This window comes from Mustela nigripes, chromosome 1 (assembly GCF_022355385.1).
Source record: "Mustela nigripes isolate SB6536 chromosome 1, MUSNIG.SB6536, whole genome shotgun sequence".
In the NCBI taxonomy this organism is placed as follows: Eukaryota; Metazoa; Chordata; class Mammalia; order Carnivora; family Mustelidae; genus Mustela; species Mustela nigripes.
The window spans coordinates 213,885,397-213,905,650 of NC_081557.1; the positions used below are offsets into that span (position 1 = coordinate 213,885,397).

Consider the following 20,254-nt stretch of genomic DNA (forward strand, 5'->3'; position numbering starts at 1 on the left):
AAAACACATAAACAAATTTCCAAAAGTTCCTATCAAACATAATGAAATAATTATTGCACATTAATAATGCTGAGAACAGCCATAACAACAAAATAACCTAACAACAATTACAATAGCGCTTTACTACTATGTGTACTGTGTGCTCAAGTAATCTTCACTGCTTAGAATGAATGATGTCTTCTCCTACTGTCACCTATCAAAATCCTTCATTTTTCTTCAAGATTCAATTCAGTGTCATTTCTTTTTTTTTTTCTGTTTTTTGGGGGTTTTGGTTTGTTTATTTGTTTGTTTTTAAGCAGGTGCTCCCTCCATGTCCAACATGGGGCTTGAACTCACAACCCTGAGATCAAGAGTCAGATGCTCTGGTGACTGACCCAGCCAGGTACCCTTCCTCATTAAATTTCCTGATCATTTACAACAACTGAATGAGAGATGTCTTCTCTCTCTATACCCACAGAATTTCTATACGACATCCCTAGAGTATACACAGATAATACACAGCAATGGAATATGGTATATTTTATCTTCTTCTCTGTTACAAGCCCTTGAGGGAAAAACTATCTTATTTTTCATCTACTAAAGCATCTTGGAGTATTTGTAGGCATTTGCTGACTATTGATTAAACTCAACATTCTGGGCACCTGGGTGGCTCAATGAGTTAAGTGTCTGCCTTTGGCTGAGGTCAGGATTCCAGAGTTCTGGGATAAAGTCCCACTCAGGCTCCCTGCTCAGTAGGGAATCTGCTTCTCCCTCTGCCTTCCCCCACCTTATACATATGCACACACACTCACTGTCTCTCTCTGAAAAATAAACAAAAATTCTTTAAAAAAAATAAACTCTAAATGTTCTACCATATTTCACAAAGAATTTAAATCGACTGAAATGAAACTCTGAGCTCAACTTATATTGTTCTAATGCTTTGAAGTAGGACAGATTCTGGTTAACTCTTTCAGTTAAACAAATCAGCTAAAAGGAATGACTTAAATTGAAATTTTTATATTCTATTTGAGAATGTAAACATGTCCACTTCTTAATATTCTGCAACTAATTACTTACCTGAGACCATGGTCTGTGATCTGATAACATCCAGACAGACTGAGAAACAGAAGTACACGTCCAGTCTCTTGATCAGATTTTTCACTCCCAGAGTAAATTAAGTCTTGTCCTCTAAGCAATCTAGTCCTTGATGCTTTTTTACACAATGCAGAAGACTCTGGGAGTGCTGACATAGTTCTTAGAGCTGTTCCTGTACAACAGAATGAATGACCACAATATGCAAAGGCTGGAGAAGCACAATGCTGCTGCCAACAGACACTAGTCCTTAATCCAACAATATCTTTACTGTAACAACCAGAGGAGGAACAACTAAAGTTGGATGCTGTTTCCATTACACAAAGACTTTCAACATTTCTATGTCTCCATTCTACAGCATCTTCAATATCAGCCAAATCTTCAGCATCTAACATCCACACATATGGAGAAGTGAAACTGTCAGAAGAAACGGTCTTAGTCCAGGGGTGTTCATTATCCATTTCTTCTCCAATACCTTTGTTAGTTAAATCATGCAAACAAGTGTATTGCTTGGTGGACTGCATGGTAATGTCTTTATTTTTCCATGTAGTCGAAGTAATTTTGCTCGTAGTTTTTAAAAGGCCACTCTGATGAGATGTCAGAATTCCGAGGGCTCTAGAAATCTTCTCTAGAGCCACATCTGTGATTTTTTCACATCCAGACAGATCAAGATGCCGAAGGCTCTGGCAGCAACCAAGCCAAGACCAACTATAATTAAGAAATAATAGGACTATTAGTGGCTATTGTTAACATCTTCAAAAGCATTTGATTATATGTGAATAGACAGAAACTAAAAGATTTAAAATCTAATATAATCAAATATTTACTGAGTATCTACTGTCAGGCATCATTTTAGAAACTAGGAATTAGAAAAGACAGTAAGAGTAATTAGGGTTTAAGATTATTGCTACTCTTCTGTTATAAGGGAAGGAGGACAAAGATATAAAAAGGAGAGACTTCACATATTATTCCAACAAGTAACCAGTGGAGGAAAGGCTATACACACACCAAAGAAAGAGAATAACTAATTAAAGGAGGAAGATCCAGAAGAAACAAACTCTAGGAACCGGGACAGAATTAGCCATAGCCAGAGAAGGGTACACCTCTCCCTCTGAAACAGGAAGAGAGATACTGATATAAATGCTAGAGGGGGAAAGAGAAGGGTGAGGTAGAATAAGAAAGAAAGTGATGGTATCTAAGGAAATAAAACCTATGAAGACTGTAGCTTGAGGAAAATGTTACAGTTCCAGAATATGAAGAATGTAAGAGAAAGCTTTGCCAAATGGCATTTGGAGCCCAAATGAAACTGGAAACTTCTTAAAAATATATAATGCCAATCTACATTGACTGTCCAGCAAGGCTCAAAGGTCTAGACACAGTAGAGGATTATAAAGATAAAAGGATGATGCAAACTGAATTTTTGGATCAGCTGGATCCTATGGACAAGAAGCAAAGAACTGGAAGGTGCTATCAAGTTAAGTCACATATGACTTAGATCTAATAGTACAATTAAACTGCAATTATGGAAATAAGAAACTACAGAACAATTCTACTAATACATAGGTTGAAATCATTATACTGAAATGTCCAAAAAATAACTAACCTGTCAAATGCAGAATCTGAAATGTCAGTCTGGGTCAGATCCAGATGCTCCAAGTTAGGACAAAGTTCTAAAATCTGCCTAACCTGGGGGGGGGGGGGAGATTAAGAAAGACATCACTTTTAGTAAAAAACTTTCAGTAAATAACATAAGCCAGTGGTTCTCAAGTTTTGTGCATGTAAAAAAATCACTTCAGTTCATGTATTCACAAATACATATTCTGAACTCAAAACTCTGGACAATCTGTGTTAGTAACCATGAGATTAGACCCAAGAAATTTATATTTCTAAGGAATACCCAAGGAGATTCTGATGGAGGACAAGACACACTTGTAAGACAGTGTGATTTAATCTCACTTGCCTGTTTTACAAACTCTTACATATAAAGAAACATTAAAAAAAACTGGGTTTCATCACTGAACTTAGTATCTGTGAAACTAAGTAAATTGTTTAACCTCTCCCAGTTTCTGTTTCCTTTTCTATAATGTGTAGAGGGTACCTCTATACCAAAACTACTAGGAAAACTGAAATGAAATAACATGAAAATTTAGCAGTGTACGGCTGCCCATGGGAAGGCACTCTCCTAAGTAAACAGCTATTTTTTTTTCCTTCATTAAATTCAGGAATAAGTAAACCAAATTTAGATCACTGCTACTTTTTCTTAATACCCAAACTAGTACTAATTTATACATACCATTTTGCTGGAAACTGCAGAGCTGTATGCTAATACTATAGTTTTTACTGAAGTTCCGACATATGGTAGAACATTATGAATTAAGCCATGAAGTAAACGTTTTTCCATTTGCGCAATGCTGATAGCAATTGATTCCTCTGCAGACTCTTCTGTAAAATGAATTCAAATATCTAAGAATTTGATACCAGTAATTCTATTAGGCTACTCAAGGAATCACCAAGTCATTTAATATGAAATACTTTTTGCTTTTTTTTTTAAGTAGGCTCCACGTCCAGTGTGCAGCCCAGTGCAGGGATTGAACGCATTACCCTGAGATCAAGACCTGAGCTGTGATCAAGAGTCAGGTGCCTATCCAGCTGGGTCAACCAGGTCAACCCCTTTTCTTTCTCTCTATGGTTTTTTTTTTTTTTTTTTTAATACTTGATGCTACTCTTAAACTCCCTTATATATGTAAAGCAAATTCAATGGATAAGGTCTCACTCACCAGAACTTAGTATTTAACAGGTCTGACATCAACTAAAAAGAGACAAAAGGGGAAAAAAACTTTATAATGAGAATGAAAGTTTTTTTTCACTTTTTGAGGCTGAAGGTGATGAGTAAATATAGCAGAGACAGAAAAAATAACTTCAGCTTCAGGAACTTGAAAAAGTTTTGGAAAAATATTGAGTATTTAAAAGAACAGTAGAAGCTCTTCAAGAAAATAGAAGCTCTTTAAGAAAAAAATCAAAGAAAAATAACTATAATAAAAAGTATCATTTGTTATTTTAGAAAAATAAAAGGGACACAGAGCTAAAAAGGATTTAAAACAACTGAATGAGCCTGGTCATAATAAATCAAGTAAAGTACCTTAGAATTTTTAAGAAGCGTGGTTTTTGGTTTTTGCTTAATAACTTCTGTAAAGCCTAGATGTTTGCAATAGGATGCCACACTGTTAACAACCAACACCACAAAAACACTACAAACTCCAATTTGATATAAGTGAAAAAAATATGCCAACTAAACAAAAAAAAAGAATTAATAATTGTATTACCTTTCTCAGGGCACTATTATTATTATGCTTACCTAAAGACATAACCTGAATATCTCTAACAGTTTAACAGAATTAAGAAAGTCTCATTTTTAAGAAAGTCTCATTTAAAATAAAACTGAATGTAGCTTACAAAAGAAATATTTCAAAAAATTCTGAATTTGTGACTAATGGTTCCATATTTACAGATTTACATAAATTTCTTGTTTATTAGTCAGACATATGTAAAGTACAAAGATAAAAATGACTTTTGGCAAACCCTATCTATCCTACAGTAACTTTATTCTCAAATAATTCTTTTGTTTCTGTGGTCCTCCCTATCTAAATCTGTTTTACTGGGAAATCCTAAAAAAAATTTTAAAAAAATAAGAAATTAAATATCCTATGAAGAACAGTATCTTCCTGCAAGACTAGAAAAGACAACTAAACTGAAAAAGCACTAACATAAAATATAGGTGGTAGATTCAAAGTTTAGTCTTAACTACACCAAACAGCTGAACGGATATATTACCTTAACAAGACTCAATCATTACAGCCTTAACCTTTCCTTTTCAATGTGAATGCTTATTGATAAGCATTCTTTGGTTATTTCCTCAAGTGATGAGACAAATACACTAAGTTTGGTAAAGACTTTAAAGCTCACATGGGTTTTGCTCAAACTTCTGAGGAGACCTTAGTCACCCTATTTAAAATTTTAGTTTCTTTCCTCTCTTTCTCCATGGCTCCTGACACTATCCAGCACAGCAGATATATTTTGCCTGTGTTTATCATTTATCTTCCCTCTTTTTTTTTTTTTTAATTTTATTTATTTGAGAGAGAAGGAGAGAGAGGGAGTTAAAAAGCAGGGGGAGCGGCAGAGGGAGCCGGAGAGGAAGAAGCAGATTCCTGGCTGAGCAAGGAGCCCAATGCAGGGCTTGATCCCGGGACCCTGAGATCAAGATCTGAACCAAAAGATAGATGCTTAACTAACTGAGCCACCCAGAGGTCCCTCCCCTCTCCAAATTGTAAGGCCAAGGATTTTTTTTTTCCTATTTTGTTCGCTATTAACCTCATGCCCAAGAAAGTCCTTGCCACAGGGTGAGCATATCATCCAATCTAGCTGAAACAGACCTCCTTCTTATGTAGCATCCTCTAAATGTTCAAAACCATAACACAATGTGGCGACTTCATTTCACAGATCTTTATTTTTATAGTCCTCCTTTTCTATGTTTGGTTCTTTGCCAAAAATTTTTTTTAAAAGATTTATTTATTTATTTGGGCGGGGGAGAGGGTAAGAAACTCAAGCATACTCCCTGCTGAGCAAGGAACCTGACATGGGCCTGGATCCCACCCTGAGATTAAAACCTGAGCAGAAACCAAGAGTCTGACACTTAGCCAACTGCACCATCTAGGCGCCCCCAGCTTAGTATTTTTTAAGTGAGCAAGTTATACATAAAAATTCCATGCAGTTTCAGTTTTACCAGGTATTAGAATGTCTTGTCTGTTTTTTTTTTTAACTCTTTCACCATTTTTAGTAATCATCTCCTATAATACTGCCTAAGAATTTTTCTCTTCCTCCTCTATACTCCCAAATAATGTCTTTCTGAACCCCTACTGTGGCATTTTTAATTATATGCCTTGAATTAAGAATTACCTATTCTAAATTCTCTGCCAGATGAGTTCTTTAAGAATAAAGTCCTAGGGGGCGCCTGGGTGGCTCGGTGGTTTGGGCCTCTGCCTTCGGCTCAGGTCATGATCTCAGGGTCCTGGGATCGAGCCCCACGTCGGGCTCTCTGCTCGGCGGGGAGCCTGCTTCCCCCTCTCTCTCTGCCTGCCTCTCTGCCTACCTGTGATCTCTCTCTGCCTATCAAATAAATAAATAAAAATCTTTAAAAAAAAAAAAAAAGAATAAAGTCATAGTCACCCTTCAATTCTCCCACAGTACTTATAGTATGGCTAGACTAATTATAATCCCTTGTCATTTACAGAGAATTTTCATATATACATAACTTAATTCCACATTGTGAACCAAGTAGTATGATGGTTTACAAATGAATAAAGAGATTCAACAGCTTCATGCTCCTTCCTCTAAGCCAGGATGACTCAATAAATATTGCTGAACTGATCAAATAAAATGGTCCTAAAAGACACACTGTAAACTACAAAGTGCTATATAATGAATGTACATTACTTCAATAAGGAGAACAGCCATTATTTTCTGACTTAAGTATTTAAATATAACAACAGATGGGAAAAAATCCTATATACACTTAAATCAAACAGAATAAATTTTAAGTTTGCTTATTATTCTTTCAAATTTTACAAAGCAGTAGGCTTATAAACTCCAATTTCTTTAAAAGACACAAAATATGCAAATCTTAACACCTAATAATTTATAAGCACTTAACTGTTAAGTATATTAATTACTAAAGCACCATGTATTCATTTTAATTCCAAACATAGCTTACCAGATTCATCTATATCAGCATCTTCATCCCACTCCTGAAAAGCACGACTTTCATCTTTTCTATTTTTCACCCATTCTTCATCAGGTTCAGTATCAAGTTCAGTTGCTGGACCACTATACCAGTCACCTACTCAACAAATAAATAAAAGGAACAAAGTAAGATTAGACCAGTTACCATTAAAAAAAAAATTTACCTATTTACAATGAAAATCTCTGCACACAGAAAATATTTGAGCTCTAGGCAATGGGCCAGCAAGTGTTAAAAATTTTCAATTATGGTTTAAAAATTACACTTAAATAATATGCAAGGGAATTTCAGACATACTAAAAAGAATTATGAAAAATAATTATCAATAGTCTTACATGCAATTTTAGAAATCATTGAAAAGAACTTAACCTTTTTCCCCTACTGTGGCTTCACACTGGCACCAGCAATACCCTCCAAATGATGATAGCTAATAAACAAAAGTAAGCAAAGACTTTCTGCTCAATAGTGAATAGTCGGCAATTCAGCAATAGATAGGAACATAGTCAAAGGGGAAAGATTAAGGTAAAGCTAAATCATAAATGTAAAGATCCTGGAGATTAAATTATACAACTGTGAAGTAAGAGACAATGCAGAATTAATTTACTGAACCCTTAACATTATATCTAAATTACAACTTCTCAATCTCAACAGTACTAACATTCTGGGCTGGGTAATTCTGTGCAGTGGGGAGCTGTACTGTGCATTGTAATATGGTGTTTAGCACAAACCCTGGCCTCTACTCACTGCAGGCTAGTAAAATCCTCCCAAATGGGACAAACAAAAATGTCTCCACAGACATTTCAAAATGTTCCCTGGATGGTGGTAAAAAATTCTGATTGAGAGACATTAGAAACAAACACCATAAATAAATTAAAAAAAAAAAATTTTTATTGAAACTTTTTGTTTAAACATTAAAAAACAAAGAGAAGCATATTTAAGATTGGTTAAGATCACAGAAGTCTTGTACAGCATTTTTACATTTGATCTTTACATCAAATAGTACCTTATGTGTTAATCCCTATTAGTTAGTTATAAATAGTTAAAGATATAGCTAAACAAGAAAGTATTAAATATATCCATATTTCCCTCGACTTCTCACTTAATATTTCATTTTCCTCCAATAGGAAAATTATTCTACATAAAAATAATAATTCTGGGGCGCCTGGGTGGCTCAGTCAGTTAAGCGGCTGCCTTTAGCTCAGGTCATGATCCCAGGGTCTTGAGATCGAGCCCCACATCAGGCTCCCTGCTCAGTGAAGGCAGAGCCCGCTTCTCCCTCTCCCTCGGCCTGCCACTCTGCCTATTTGTGCTCTCTCTGTCAAATACAAAAAATAAAATCTTAAAAAATAATTATAATTCTAATCATTTAGTAAGTCCACTCAATACTTCAAACAGCTTTGCTAAAAAAATATCTAAGAACAGCTATTTTAAAGATGCTATATATTAACATAAAAAATAAAATTTTTAAAATTAAATTTATAATTATGTGAGAAATATATATTTCCATGTCAAAATGACAAATTACAGACAACAAAAAAATTTAATTTAAATGTGAAGTTAAATGAGTCATTTAGAAGAAACTTTTCTAATTCAGTTTCATACAGGAAAAATGTATGCCATATTATTTGCTTTTACTCCATGACTGCACTATATGCTCATAAAAAGGAAATTTTCTTTAATTGTTTATAAGTAAAAGTAACTTATCACAATGAAATATATATGAAATTGTGATTTAGGATAAGGCATTGCCAATCACCAAAAAATATGCTGAAGACAAAAACAGAGTCAGTTATTCTGAGCCACTACCAAGGCAGCCCTAATGGTGCTTCATCTTTAAATTTTAAAGAATTTATTCTCTACTTTTTTATATAATTATTTAAATCTGTTCTGAAAACCTATTAATTTCATTTTTAACTCCAAACAGAGGCAAAAGCAGGAAGAAGTAGCATTTAAAAAGTAGCATAATGAATACCCGTCACCTCATCACCGATCTTCAACAATTATCAACATTTTGCCAATTATTTTGCATTCTCTCCCCTATTTTTTTCCTAACTATTTTAAAAGAAATTGCACACATCACATAAATCACCCATGAATACATCAGCATTGTAGTTTTTCAAAAGTGTATACAAAAAACACATCAGCTAACTGTAATATCTACTCTTTGGTCAACGTCTCAGAATTTCCCTCCTTGACCCTGCTTATTAATGTCTAAATGTAATCACTTAGAGAAATGGATTGAAGTATTTCTTAAAACAAACTAAAAGTTTCATTTACCTACCTCTAGCCCAATGAACAGGGTAAAGATGTTTCCAAAGCGATCCAGTTTTTGCGAGCTGAGACCATTTAGTGCTTACTTGACTGCATCGACACAATTCTTGAGGATTAAGATAACTGAAAATTGACAGCATTACCTCAGGAGGAAGATGGGTTATACCTGTGGCTTGTTCTGACACTTCCGCTTCTGAAATTAAAAAAAAAAAAAAAAAAAAAAAATCTTTAACATTAAAGGCCATAAGAGCAAATGCAGTAAAAAATTACAATCGCATTTCTATAAATAAAATCCAGTGCCTAAAGTCCACTCCTTCCTGCTTCCAAGATGTGAAAAGGAAATAACATGGACTAGTGGTAACATGGGGATGTTCAACTTGTTAAGAACCTGTAGGGTTAAACTATGAGGTCCCAAATCATACTTCATCAGTGGGAGCTACAATAATGAACACAGAACTGACTTCCTCTTACAAAGGCGTCACAGAAAAAACAATACTCACTCTGTAGCATAAGAAGCATCATTTGAAAAAGGAACCCAGCAGGTTATACAGCTTCAAATATAGAGTCAGCCAGATTATGAGATCTCCAAGGCATTTTTAATGACACACACAAATCTCGTAACACGTTCCATTCATGTATTAGGACTCCTGTCAATATTTTCCTTGTGTTCCCTCTTTGATTTTCACATGTGATATAAGAGGTCTGTCAAATCTAACTTCTGTAACCACAGGTAACCAAACCTACTTATACTATTTGTGAGCCAGCTGAGACAATGTAATGTTAACATTTCTAATGCTCGTGTACATTTTTACTGGCAATCTTTTGTCAGCAACTATTTTTTAAAAAAAGAGCCACTGAATGTCCAATTTACTATAATAAATTACTTCAGGAGCATTTTTCCCAAAAAATGCAAATAAAGTGCTACAATAAGAATACAGACTACAAGAGATTCATCAATAAGGACTGCAAAGAATTTGGGGTACCTTGTACACCTGATCTGCCCTCACAAAGCAATTTAAATACAGAAATTACTTTAACCCAACCTTTTTCAAATGGCAAATATTTAATCATAATACAGCTATAATTTGCTTTGAAGGAGTGGGAAAACTAAATGTATTAAGTGTGATGCTTTTAAATCCCATGTGAGAATTACAATTAAACTAGACACAACAGGTCTTGGCTTGGTGTTGAAGGCACAAGCTGCATTTCAGAATGAAGCACACAAGCTTTATGGGTTTAATTATAGGCTCACCTATGAAAACATTTTTGTTTCAACATGTATCTCACCTACTTTGTTAAATAAAGAGAAAAGGACCAATTTCAAAGAATTTTAAGCTATTTTAACAGGACTGTCACTGTTATTGCCCATCTAGAAGCAGAAGAAAAATTTTTACTAGCCTGAGAATGCCAATTTCCTTTAATGATGTTTTAAAAGGCAAAACTATCAAAGATCAATAAGAATAAATATGAGGTGGGGCGCCTGGGTGGCTCAGTGGGTTAAAGCCTCTGCTTTTGGCTCAGGTCATGATCCCAGGGTCCTGGGATCAAGCCCCACATGGGGCTCTCTGCTCAGCAGGGAGCCTGCTTCCCTTCCTCTCTCTCTGCCTACTTCTGATCTCTGTCATATAAATAAATAAAATCTTAAAAATAAATAAATAAATAAATATGAGGAAGTAGTTTATGATTTAAAAAGGCAAGCAGACTTTATTTGCACTTCTCATCTGTTTTCTTAAAGTAACAATACATAGAAAAACAGTGTTCTCATACTTGCTCCCCTGTGTATTATTACTAGATATAAGCTAAAAGAATAACACATGGAAAAGGATGGAAATAAAGCTATAAGCATAACTTATTTTAAAAACGGATGGACAAAACAAGGAAAGATAAACAGTCACTATGGTCAATGGAGCTCCGAAAGCTAGATGATGGGGAGGAAAAAAAAAGAAAGTTGAATGATACTGCAAAAGTACTCTGTATATGATAGCTTTCAGTGATTCTGACTGACCAAAATAATTTTTATTATTATTACTACATAAGTTCCTTTAAGAAACACTACACTGCATGTGGCCCAACATTACATTGCATATGGGATGTTAAATTATCATAAACCACACCAAATTCTTAGGAACTACTGTCTTCGGGGCAACTGGGTGGCTCAGTTGGTTAAGCGTCTGCCTTTGGCTCAGGTCATGATCCCAAGATCCTGAGATAGAGCCCCACATCAGGCTTCCTGCTCAGCAGGGAGTCTGCTTTTCTCTCTCTCTCTCCTTCTCTGCCCCTCCCTACCACTTGTTCTCCTCTCAAATAAATAAAATTAAAAAAAAAAAAAAGAAATTATGTCTTCAATTAAATATACACTTGAAAATAAATGGCTTAAAATTATTCTTCTAACAAAATCTAAAGTTCTTATTAACAAGATGCAAATGGCCTCCAAACTTCTCACTATTTAAACATATGAATCTCACCTTTATCTGACTTTTCATCCACAGAATATTTAAAAAACTTCTGTCGCTCCTCAGCTTGATTCCACAGGCTAAGACCTCTAAGGAGTTCTGCGGTGTCCTTCTGAGAGCAGTGTTGTGCAATCACTTTCTTCTTAATATCCTTAAGCTCTTCATAGGTAAAATATTCCATTAACATTGGCTGAAAAACCTAAATGAAACATTCATAAGGAAAGATGCTTGACTAATTTTGTTTACACCTTTTAATTAATGGCTCAATTGCAGTATTATGACCCCATATTTCCAAGAGAAAGAAATTTTGGTTGTTGCCACCCAGTCAGCTTATCCAAAAAAGTGTAGAGAAGAGTAACACCAAAAGAACCGTTCCTTCTATGGCTTCTCTGGCTAATAAACCCCAAATAATTAAAAAGCATCAGAAGCAGAAGGTTTTCCTATGCAAAGCTGTCAAACACTCTTAAGCAGTCTCATATGGTTAGACATTTAGGTCAGTTAACTGCCTTCTGTTACTCCAGCAACTGAACTGTATACCTCAGTAGGATCTCTAAATCACATAAGAAAGGTAAAAGGTACCCAGTGTACTAAGAACCCTAAAACCCAAAGCTCTACTGAGACCCTGAACTATCTATCTACATTTCTTCTTTGAAACAGATGCTTAGTCCCAACCTCCAATTTACAGAATTAGAATCTTTAAGAAATGAAGCCACAGGTTTGGTTTGATTTTGTTTTTTGATTTTTGTTTGTTTGTTTGTTTTTTGTTGTTGTTGTTCCACACATAATTTTGATGAGCATCTCAGGTTAAGGAACACTACTCTAGGTGGCTTCAATGTTGGTTTCATATTACAATGACCTGGGGACCTTTAAAATATATCCAGGCCAGTACCTCTCACCTGACTTAATCAGTCTGGAAAGAGCTGATAAGTAGGTTTTTTTGTTTTTTTTTTTTTTTAAATAGAGATCTAATTATAAGGTGAAGCCATAGGTGATATTCACCATAGTAAACTGATTAACAACTAAACAAGAATTTCATTCCTCCTAAAATAATTTTTCTATTCCTTACCCTAATCCTAATAATCACCCCACATTTAGAGAAAGAAGAGAATGGGAAAATGTTTTGCTCATCCAATCAGTGATATCCTAATACATGTGTACTAGGAATAAAACTGATTAGTTTAACACTACCATTTGATTACCAAAATCCCCTACAAAAAAAAGAACACGAAAAATACTTGAATGTTAGCATGAATATACACAAAACATCAAAAAGTTTCAAGAATCCTCTAAAGGTTCTAAGAAGACATTAAGGTAACATGGAAAGTTAACATTCAATACAGTGCCATCTACATAATAAGAAAAAAAAAATTTTGAACATTTTATTTATTTGAGAGAAAGAGAATGTGAAAGAGAGAGATCACGAGATGGGGGAGGATCAGAGGGAGCACAGACTCCCTGCTGATCAGGGAGCCCAGATATGGGACTTAATCCTGGGACTCCAAGATCATGACCTGAGCTGAAGGCAGTTGCTTAACCAAATGAGCCACCCAGGGACCCACAGAAAGTAAGTATTACTTGAGCAAATGAATTAAGTCACTGATTCAGTGAAAAGCAACCACCTCTCTGAGAGAACAAATTTTGTTTTCTTGGGAATTTTCCTCTTTTCCTAAAATGAACCAGAGGCTTATCATCCTACACATTATTTTGAAGAATGAAAGCTAAAACATCTTAAAAATTGTATAAGTCAGGGCGCCTGGGTGGCTCAGTGGGTTAAGCCGCTGCCTTCGGCTCAGGTCATGATCTCAGGGTCCTGGGATCAAGTCCCGTATTGGGCTCTCTGCTCGGCGGGGAGCCTGCTTCTCTCTCTCTCTCTCTCTGCCTGCCTTTCCGTCTACTTGCGATTTCTCTCTGTCAAGTAAATAAATAAAATCTTTAAAAAAAAAAAAATTGTATAAGTCAAAATCACAAGGAAGAAAAAATTATGCTTACCTCCTCTTCCTCTTTCATGTGAGGAAGAAAATCTCTTGTAAAAGCCTCCAATCTCTCTTTCAGCTGTTTTGCATAATTTAACTGCTCACATTCGTTCTAGAAACATAAAAATAATTATATTCTATAAAAATGTTGCTTCATTATTTATACTGTACTGATCCTAGGAAGGTACAACATAAAACCTCAGGGAAAAAACAGACTGAAGAACAGCAAAGTGGTCTCTGTATTTTTTGTTGCATAAAGATGTCCTTAAAATATCTTGCAAAGGAACCCTGAATTTTTAGTAATGTGATCTAGTATTTCTTTAAAAGGTCATAAAAAGTCTAAAAATAGCAACTATTTGCTCAAAACTTCTATTAATTTCTAATGTATACATTTATATAATTTCTATGTTTCAGTTTTCTTAACCTATGTCTGAGCAGTCTCCAAGAGCTTAATGGACTCGATCACCAGAGTACCTTCATACTCATCCAATGTACCCTCCAATATACAATCCACAACATCTGTTATGCCAATAACAGATATTTATGCTAATGGAAGACCATGTCTACTTCAAAAGGCCAGATATCAACATACCTCTAGGTAAGGGGCTCAAGACATCTTGACGTATATCAGTCTAGTTCTGAACAACAGCTAAAAGGTTTTCTCAGATGAACTAAGATCCCATCTCCTCCCTCTATAACAGCTATCACTTCTACATCAGCCCTCTCAAGTTAAAACATGTGGAATTTTACAGAATAATAAAACTTTTAAAATATAGGAATATTGTATCCCTGCTGAGTCTCCTCCTTTATTTACTAATTTATTCAACTGCTTCCCAATATTTCATCCAAAGTCCTATTCTCTGAAGATTTTATACATTTTCCCTAAGCATCCCAAGTGGCTTCCAGTTCCACTTCACCTGCTAAAAATGATCAAATTTGCTTTTCCAAATCAAATTACTCTTCTCACCCTAAAACCCATCTACACCTCCTCCTATTAACAAATACCCACCTGGACTGCACAACCAGTTCAAATCCAACATATCCAAAATGAATCTTTTTATTCCCTAAGCCTTTTCTATATTCCCTCGAATTTTAGGCTCAATTCTCATTTTTACTTCCTTTCTCTTTCTCCTTTCCCTTCCCCTATATATGCATGCCCTACATGCTACCAATTACATATCCTACATAATTCTCATCTGTCCCCTTCCCTCTATCTCCACTAGCCACTACTTTAGTTCAGATCTTAATCATTTTATTAAACAGGTAATATATGAACATGATATAAAACTGAAAAAGTACAAAGAAGTATTCAGTAAAAAGTAAATCTCTCTTCCATCACTACCCAGTACTCTACCCTTACCCAATCACCCACTTTCCCACCAAGCAGTTACTAATGTGTCTTCTTCCAGACACTATTTCAATAATTTTGAGAATGGTCTTCCTGCCTCAGTCCTGTCTCTTCCTTCAACCCATTCTCCTCCTTGCTGCAGAACAGTCTTTCTAGAATATAAATCTTTAAGTGAAAAGTGTGTGTGGGGTTTGACACAGTTACAACTTAAGTCTATGCTTCACCAAGCCAGAAGGGAGCTATAAATGAAGATCAAATTTCAAATTTCTATAATATGTAAATATAATTGAAAAGGAAAGTCTTTTTATATCATTATCCTAAACTATACTCAACTATGGCTAATTTTATGTTATACAATTAAAAATTGTCCTGTTTAACAATCCCTGCACCCTAAAATATGGAAAGGAAATACACATTATCACTAACATTCAATTTTTCAATAAATAAAATTTATAAAAGTATTCACTCTTAGAAATAATCTCACCTTTAGTCACCAATAACTACATTTATTATAGCTTTAAGAGTTGAACAAATGTTACCAGAAAGTAAAAATTCTATGGTAATTAAAATTTCGACTTACAAAAACAACTTTAAGATTTGGGGAAGAGCACTCACTATAAAATTTTATATACGGTAATGAGGAGGTAACTGACAAAGATTCTCATCAACCTGAGACAGACTCCTCTGAGCCCCCTTCTCAACTAGGCCTCAACAGTAAGCTCTGTCCTTGGCCCACTTAGTCCAGTTTTAGCTAAAGTCATTCTGAGTCAGGTTAGCAAAAATCCCTCTACCTTAGGCATCTTATCATCCTCAATATCTATCCACCCTCAATATCTTATCAGCCTGGTCTGCTGCCTTCAGCAAAAACCGTCTTCAGTCAGTCTAGCAAGATTCTCCCTAGCCTTGACGCTTCCTCTTAGTAATTTTCCTGACCCCCACTCTTGCTCCTCGGCTATAAATCCCCAGCTTTCCTTGATATATTCAGAGTTGAGAGTCCAATCTCTCACCCCTACTGCAAAACCTCAATGTAGTAATCCCCTGAATAAAGTCTTCCTTATGGTCTTTTAACAAGTGTCAGAATATTTTCTATAACGTAACATCATTTACTATAAAATGCTAATACTTTTTGCTGACATACCAGCAAATGACACAAACTGTGATAAATACCCATTTTTGTAACTCACCTTAACATTCTTCAGTCCCTTTTCAAAGAGACTAAGCATCTCAGAGAGTTTATTGTCAGAATGTACATTATAAATGGTCTGGCTGCGTTGTTGAAGCAAACCAATAATGTACTCATTTTCAATCTGCTCATGCATTTTGAACTCCTTAAAAGTAGCATACAGAGACTGCAGAAGAGCACGGAAATCATTGTTGTTGGAAAAGTTCGTTTTAGAAAGCTGAATAAAAATTTAAAAAGAAAAGCATTAATAAGTATATGTAAATATGCATCTATAAGAAATACTCAAATGCATTCCTATTTAGTTTTGTACATAGCAGAATACCTCTCTTACACTTGGTTCAAGTACAAATAAGAGAAATTCATAAATTAACAAATTATAAAAGTATAATAAAAAGTACACTAGGTCAGGAAGATACTGATTTATATTCTGAAGGCTTGATGGTACAGGTAAATGACGGTATACCAATATATCACATAAGTTCTTTAAACAAAAGGGATTAGACCAACTCCCTCCAAACCTAAAATTTCATTACTCTGTATTCATACTAAAAATACACACACTCTATAAAGTTGTATGAAATTCTAAAACAGTTGTGTTAGGATAACATGTAAGTGTTTTTGTCTTTGTTCAAATATTCTTTATGCTATTATATTACTTTTACAATATAAAAATTTTAAAATACTCTCAGAGTTTATTTAAACTTTAATATCAAGAGGGGTCTGATCTGTTACAGAAATAATTATAAAGTACTGAGCTATTAGAATATTACTAGACAATTTCAGGGGAACTAGTTTTGGGGGGTTTTATCTTAAGAAAAATGGCATAAACACTTAGCAGTTTATATAAGAAATCACATACTTTTCTGAGGTAGAGCTACTGTAATAGTATAACACTGAAACCTAGCAAAAGGACTGAAGGAAAGCTACAAATCAATGAAAATGCAAAGAAATGTATACACTGTCATATTCTTTAACTCTACTGTTCAACCAAAGAAAATGACTATTTGTATGTAATTTTAATTTTTTACATTTAATGGCAAATTAAATTCTCATGTTTAAATGCATACATCTTATCAAAAAACCTGATTCAAATTAAAGCTCAAAATAATATTAAAATCCTCCATTACCTCCATTGCCATATTAAATCTACCTTCTACTACTATATCAACTCAACTCCAGTTTCAAAAGTCATTTTAAGGGGCACCTCGGTGGCTCAGTGGGTTAAAGCCTCTGCCTTCGGCTCAGGTCATGGTCCCAGGGCCCTGGGATCGAGCCCCGCATTGGGCCCTCTGCTCAGCAGGGAGCCTGCATCCTCCTCCCTCTCTGCCTGCCTCTCTGACTACTTGTGATCTCTGTCAGTCAAATACATAAATAATTTTTTTTAAAGTCATTTTAAGGGGCAAAATCTGATTACAATAAAAACACAGACTATAAATGGAGGGCAAAAAGCTACTAACACCACACTTCTAGTCTTGGGTTTGTCAAGTCTGAACCAGTATTCCTTAAAATGGAGTAGACGCTAAGCTGTCTTAATTGCCTGGTCTCAGGCAGAAGTAGCAGGCTCATGACAAAGCATCAGAAAAGACGGCAGACTCCTAAAGCTGAACTAGTCCACTATACATAGCAGAATTAACTAAATATCTTCTGGAAAATGCACTATGGATTAGGTATTAAAAATCATTTGTAGGACTCCAGAGCAGATCCCAATTCTATCATTTACTTAGCTCTGTAATCCTGGGTTAGTTACTTTCCTCCTTCAATGTCTTACTTTTTCTTCTTGGTGTTAAATGAGAACAACAACATCTGTAGTTTACATGGTTGCTATGAAATTAAAATGAATTGGTGCTCATTAAGCATAGCTCTCACCATTTTGAAAATTAATCATTCATTTTTATAAATTCATGCATTGTTTACTCCATTCAAATATTTAATGAGCAACTATTATGAGCTGAGCATTGCTTCTGGTACTCAGGATAAATACATCAGTGAACAAAATTGCTGCCTTTAGGAAGCTTACATTCTAGTGAAGGGAAGTTAACACAAGGAGCAGTAGCCACAATAAGTAAATTATCTAGAACAAGGGCTTTTTCTGTAAAAAAAACTTTTTCTGTAAAGAAAAAGAACTTTTTCTGTAAAGGGCCTGATAGTAAATATTTCAAGTTCTACAGAGCATACTGTCTGCAGCAACCATTTAATTTAGCTGCGGTAGCATAAAAGCAGTCTATGAATGAGTGTGGCTATATTCCAACAAAAGATTATCTAAGGACAGAGAAATGTGAATTTCATGTTATTTTCACATATTAAAACATATTATTCTTCTGATTTTCTCCAACTATTTAAAATTGTAAAAATCATTCTTACTCCTGAGCCATACAAAAACAGCAGGCAGGATGGATTTCTTTAAACCAATGTTGTGGATTTTATCCTAAGAAATGTTACACAAGACCACATAAAATTTACTAGAGGCTAATCTCAAAAATTAAATTTTTAATTAAAATAAGTCTTAGTAGAAATAAGAGATTAATCTAAAGAAAACATGATATTAGCTATATAATTTTTTAAAAAACAAAAACCAAAGCATGGCAAAAAAATATATTAAAACCCTCATATGACTTAACATTTTAAAAGGCATGCAGGAAATTCTGCATACATTCTCATTGGACTGTTACAAAATCTTCAGATTTAATAACAAGCTAAGATCAAGACAAGGCTCATACTATAGGTTGAGAACCCAGTAAGATGTATAAGAGGACTGACTCTACATTATTCATAGTCAATCCAGCTTAGTGGCTAAAAGTGCTGACTCCGGAGCCAGATTACTTAGGTACAAATCCATCTCTGTCAGCAAGTCACTAAATTGCTCTGTACCTCAGTTTCTTCCATGTGTAAAATATGGCTAATAATATTAAATACCTCACGGGGTTCTTCTAATAATTTAGTAATATATCTAAAGAATACAAAACCTAACCTGTATTAAGCCCTACTTGGGTTTTTCTGTTATTTATATAGTTAGCCCATATGAAACTATCATTAGAAGTCCTGGGTGGCTCAGTCGGTTAAGTATCTGCCTTCGGCTCACGTAATGATCTCAGGGTCCTGGGATGAAGCCCCACATCAAGCTCCCTGCTCAGCAGGAAGCTTGCTTCTCCCTCTGCCGCCACCCCTACTTGCAGGCGCGCTCTCTCTTTCTCCCTGAAATCTTAAAAATCTTAAAAAAAAAAAAAAAAAGTCCTTATACTGGGACATCTGGGAGGCTTAGTCAGTTAAGCATCTGCCTTCAGCTTAGATCATGATCCCAGGGTCCTGTGATGGAGTTCTGCATTATGCTCCCTGCTAAGCAGGAGTCTGCTGCTCCCTCTCCCTCTGCCCCTCCCCGCTATTCATGCTTTCTCTCAAATAAATAAAATAAAATTAAAAAAAAGTACTTAAACCACACAAATCACTGTATTTCCACTTTAAATAAGCAACTGTTTCAACCTGGCACCTTAAAGTCAGTAAATTTAACAGCTAAAAGATAACCAGAGCACAAGCAATTTAACATTTTAAAAATCTATTTATATGAATTTTTAAAATTTTGTTTGCCTCTACAAAGTTATTCAAACATACAAACTTCAGTGACACAAAAATAAACCTAGACATTAATATCTGTGACATACTGAAGTCTAAGACACACTATGTACTATACTAAGTATTTTAAGATTACGTAGGTATTAAAATTCCCATTTCACAGATGAAGAGATGAGGCTGAGAAAAAATAACTTGCTCAAAACCATTCAACCAGTAGACAACAAAACAAAGATCAAATCTCTAGGGCTCTAAAACTTACATTCTTTCCACAAGATACAGTATTAGTCCCAATCATAAAGCTATCCTTCCACATCCAACAGAGTAAAAACTGTCAGAATGAATACTTGCTCTCAAGCAATAGTTCTCACCAAGGGACGGTTCTGTACCCCCCACTACCCTCTAGGAACTAATAGGCAAGGACATTTTTGGTTGGTACCACTGCAGAAGTGATACTGACATCTAGTGGGTAAAAGCCAGGGATCCAGCTAAACATCCTACATTGCACAGGACAGCGGCCACAAAAAAAATCATCTAGCCCAAAATGTCAACTGTGCTGTGGTTGAGAAATGCTACTCTAAAGAAGTGTTTTTCAAA

The 20,254-nt window shown here is 35.1% G+C and overlaps 1 protein-coding gene across 3 annotated transcripts in view; it reads right to left on the minus strand.

Moving 5' to 3' along the window:
- The window catches only part of FBXL5 (F-box and leucine rich repeat protein 5), a 75,193-nt gene that overhangs the window by 17,344 nt on the left and 37,595 nt on the right, over positions 1 to 20,254 (minus strand). For all 3 annotated transcript variants that reach the window (XM_059381169.1, XM_059381170.1, XM_059381171.1), the window contains 8 exons: positions 16,095 to 16,310; positions 13,579 to 13,674; positions 11,602 to 11,788; positions 9,147 to 9,329; positions 6,839 to 6,964; positions 3,365 to 3,513; positions 2,675 to 2,757; positions 1,057 to 1,779 (listed from right to left, as the gene is read on the minus strand). In XM_059381169.1, the coding sequence (XP_059237152.1) occupies positions 1,057 to 1,779; positions 2,675 to 2,757; positions 3,365 to 3,513; positions 6,839 to 6,964; positions 9,147 to 9,329; positions 11,602 to 11,788; positions 13,579 to 13,674; positions 16,095 to 16,310 (1,763 nt within the window). The remainder of the gene's footprint in view (positions 1 to 1,056; positions 1,780 to 2,674; positions 2,758 to 3,364; positions 3,514 to 6,838; positions 6,965 to 9,146; positions 9,330 to 11,601; positions 11,789 to 13,578; positions 13,675 to 16,094; positions 16,311 to 20,254) is intronic.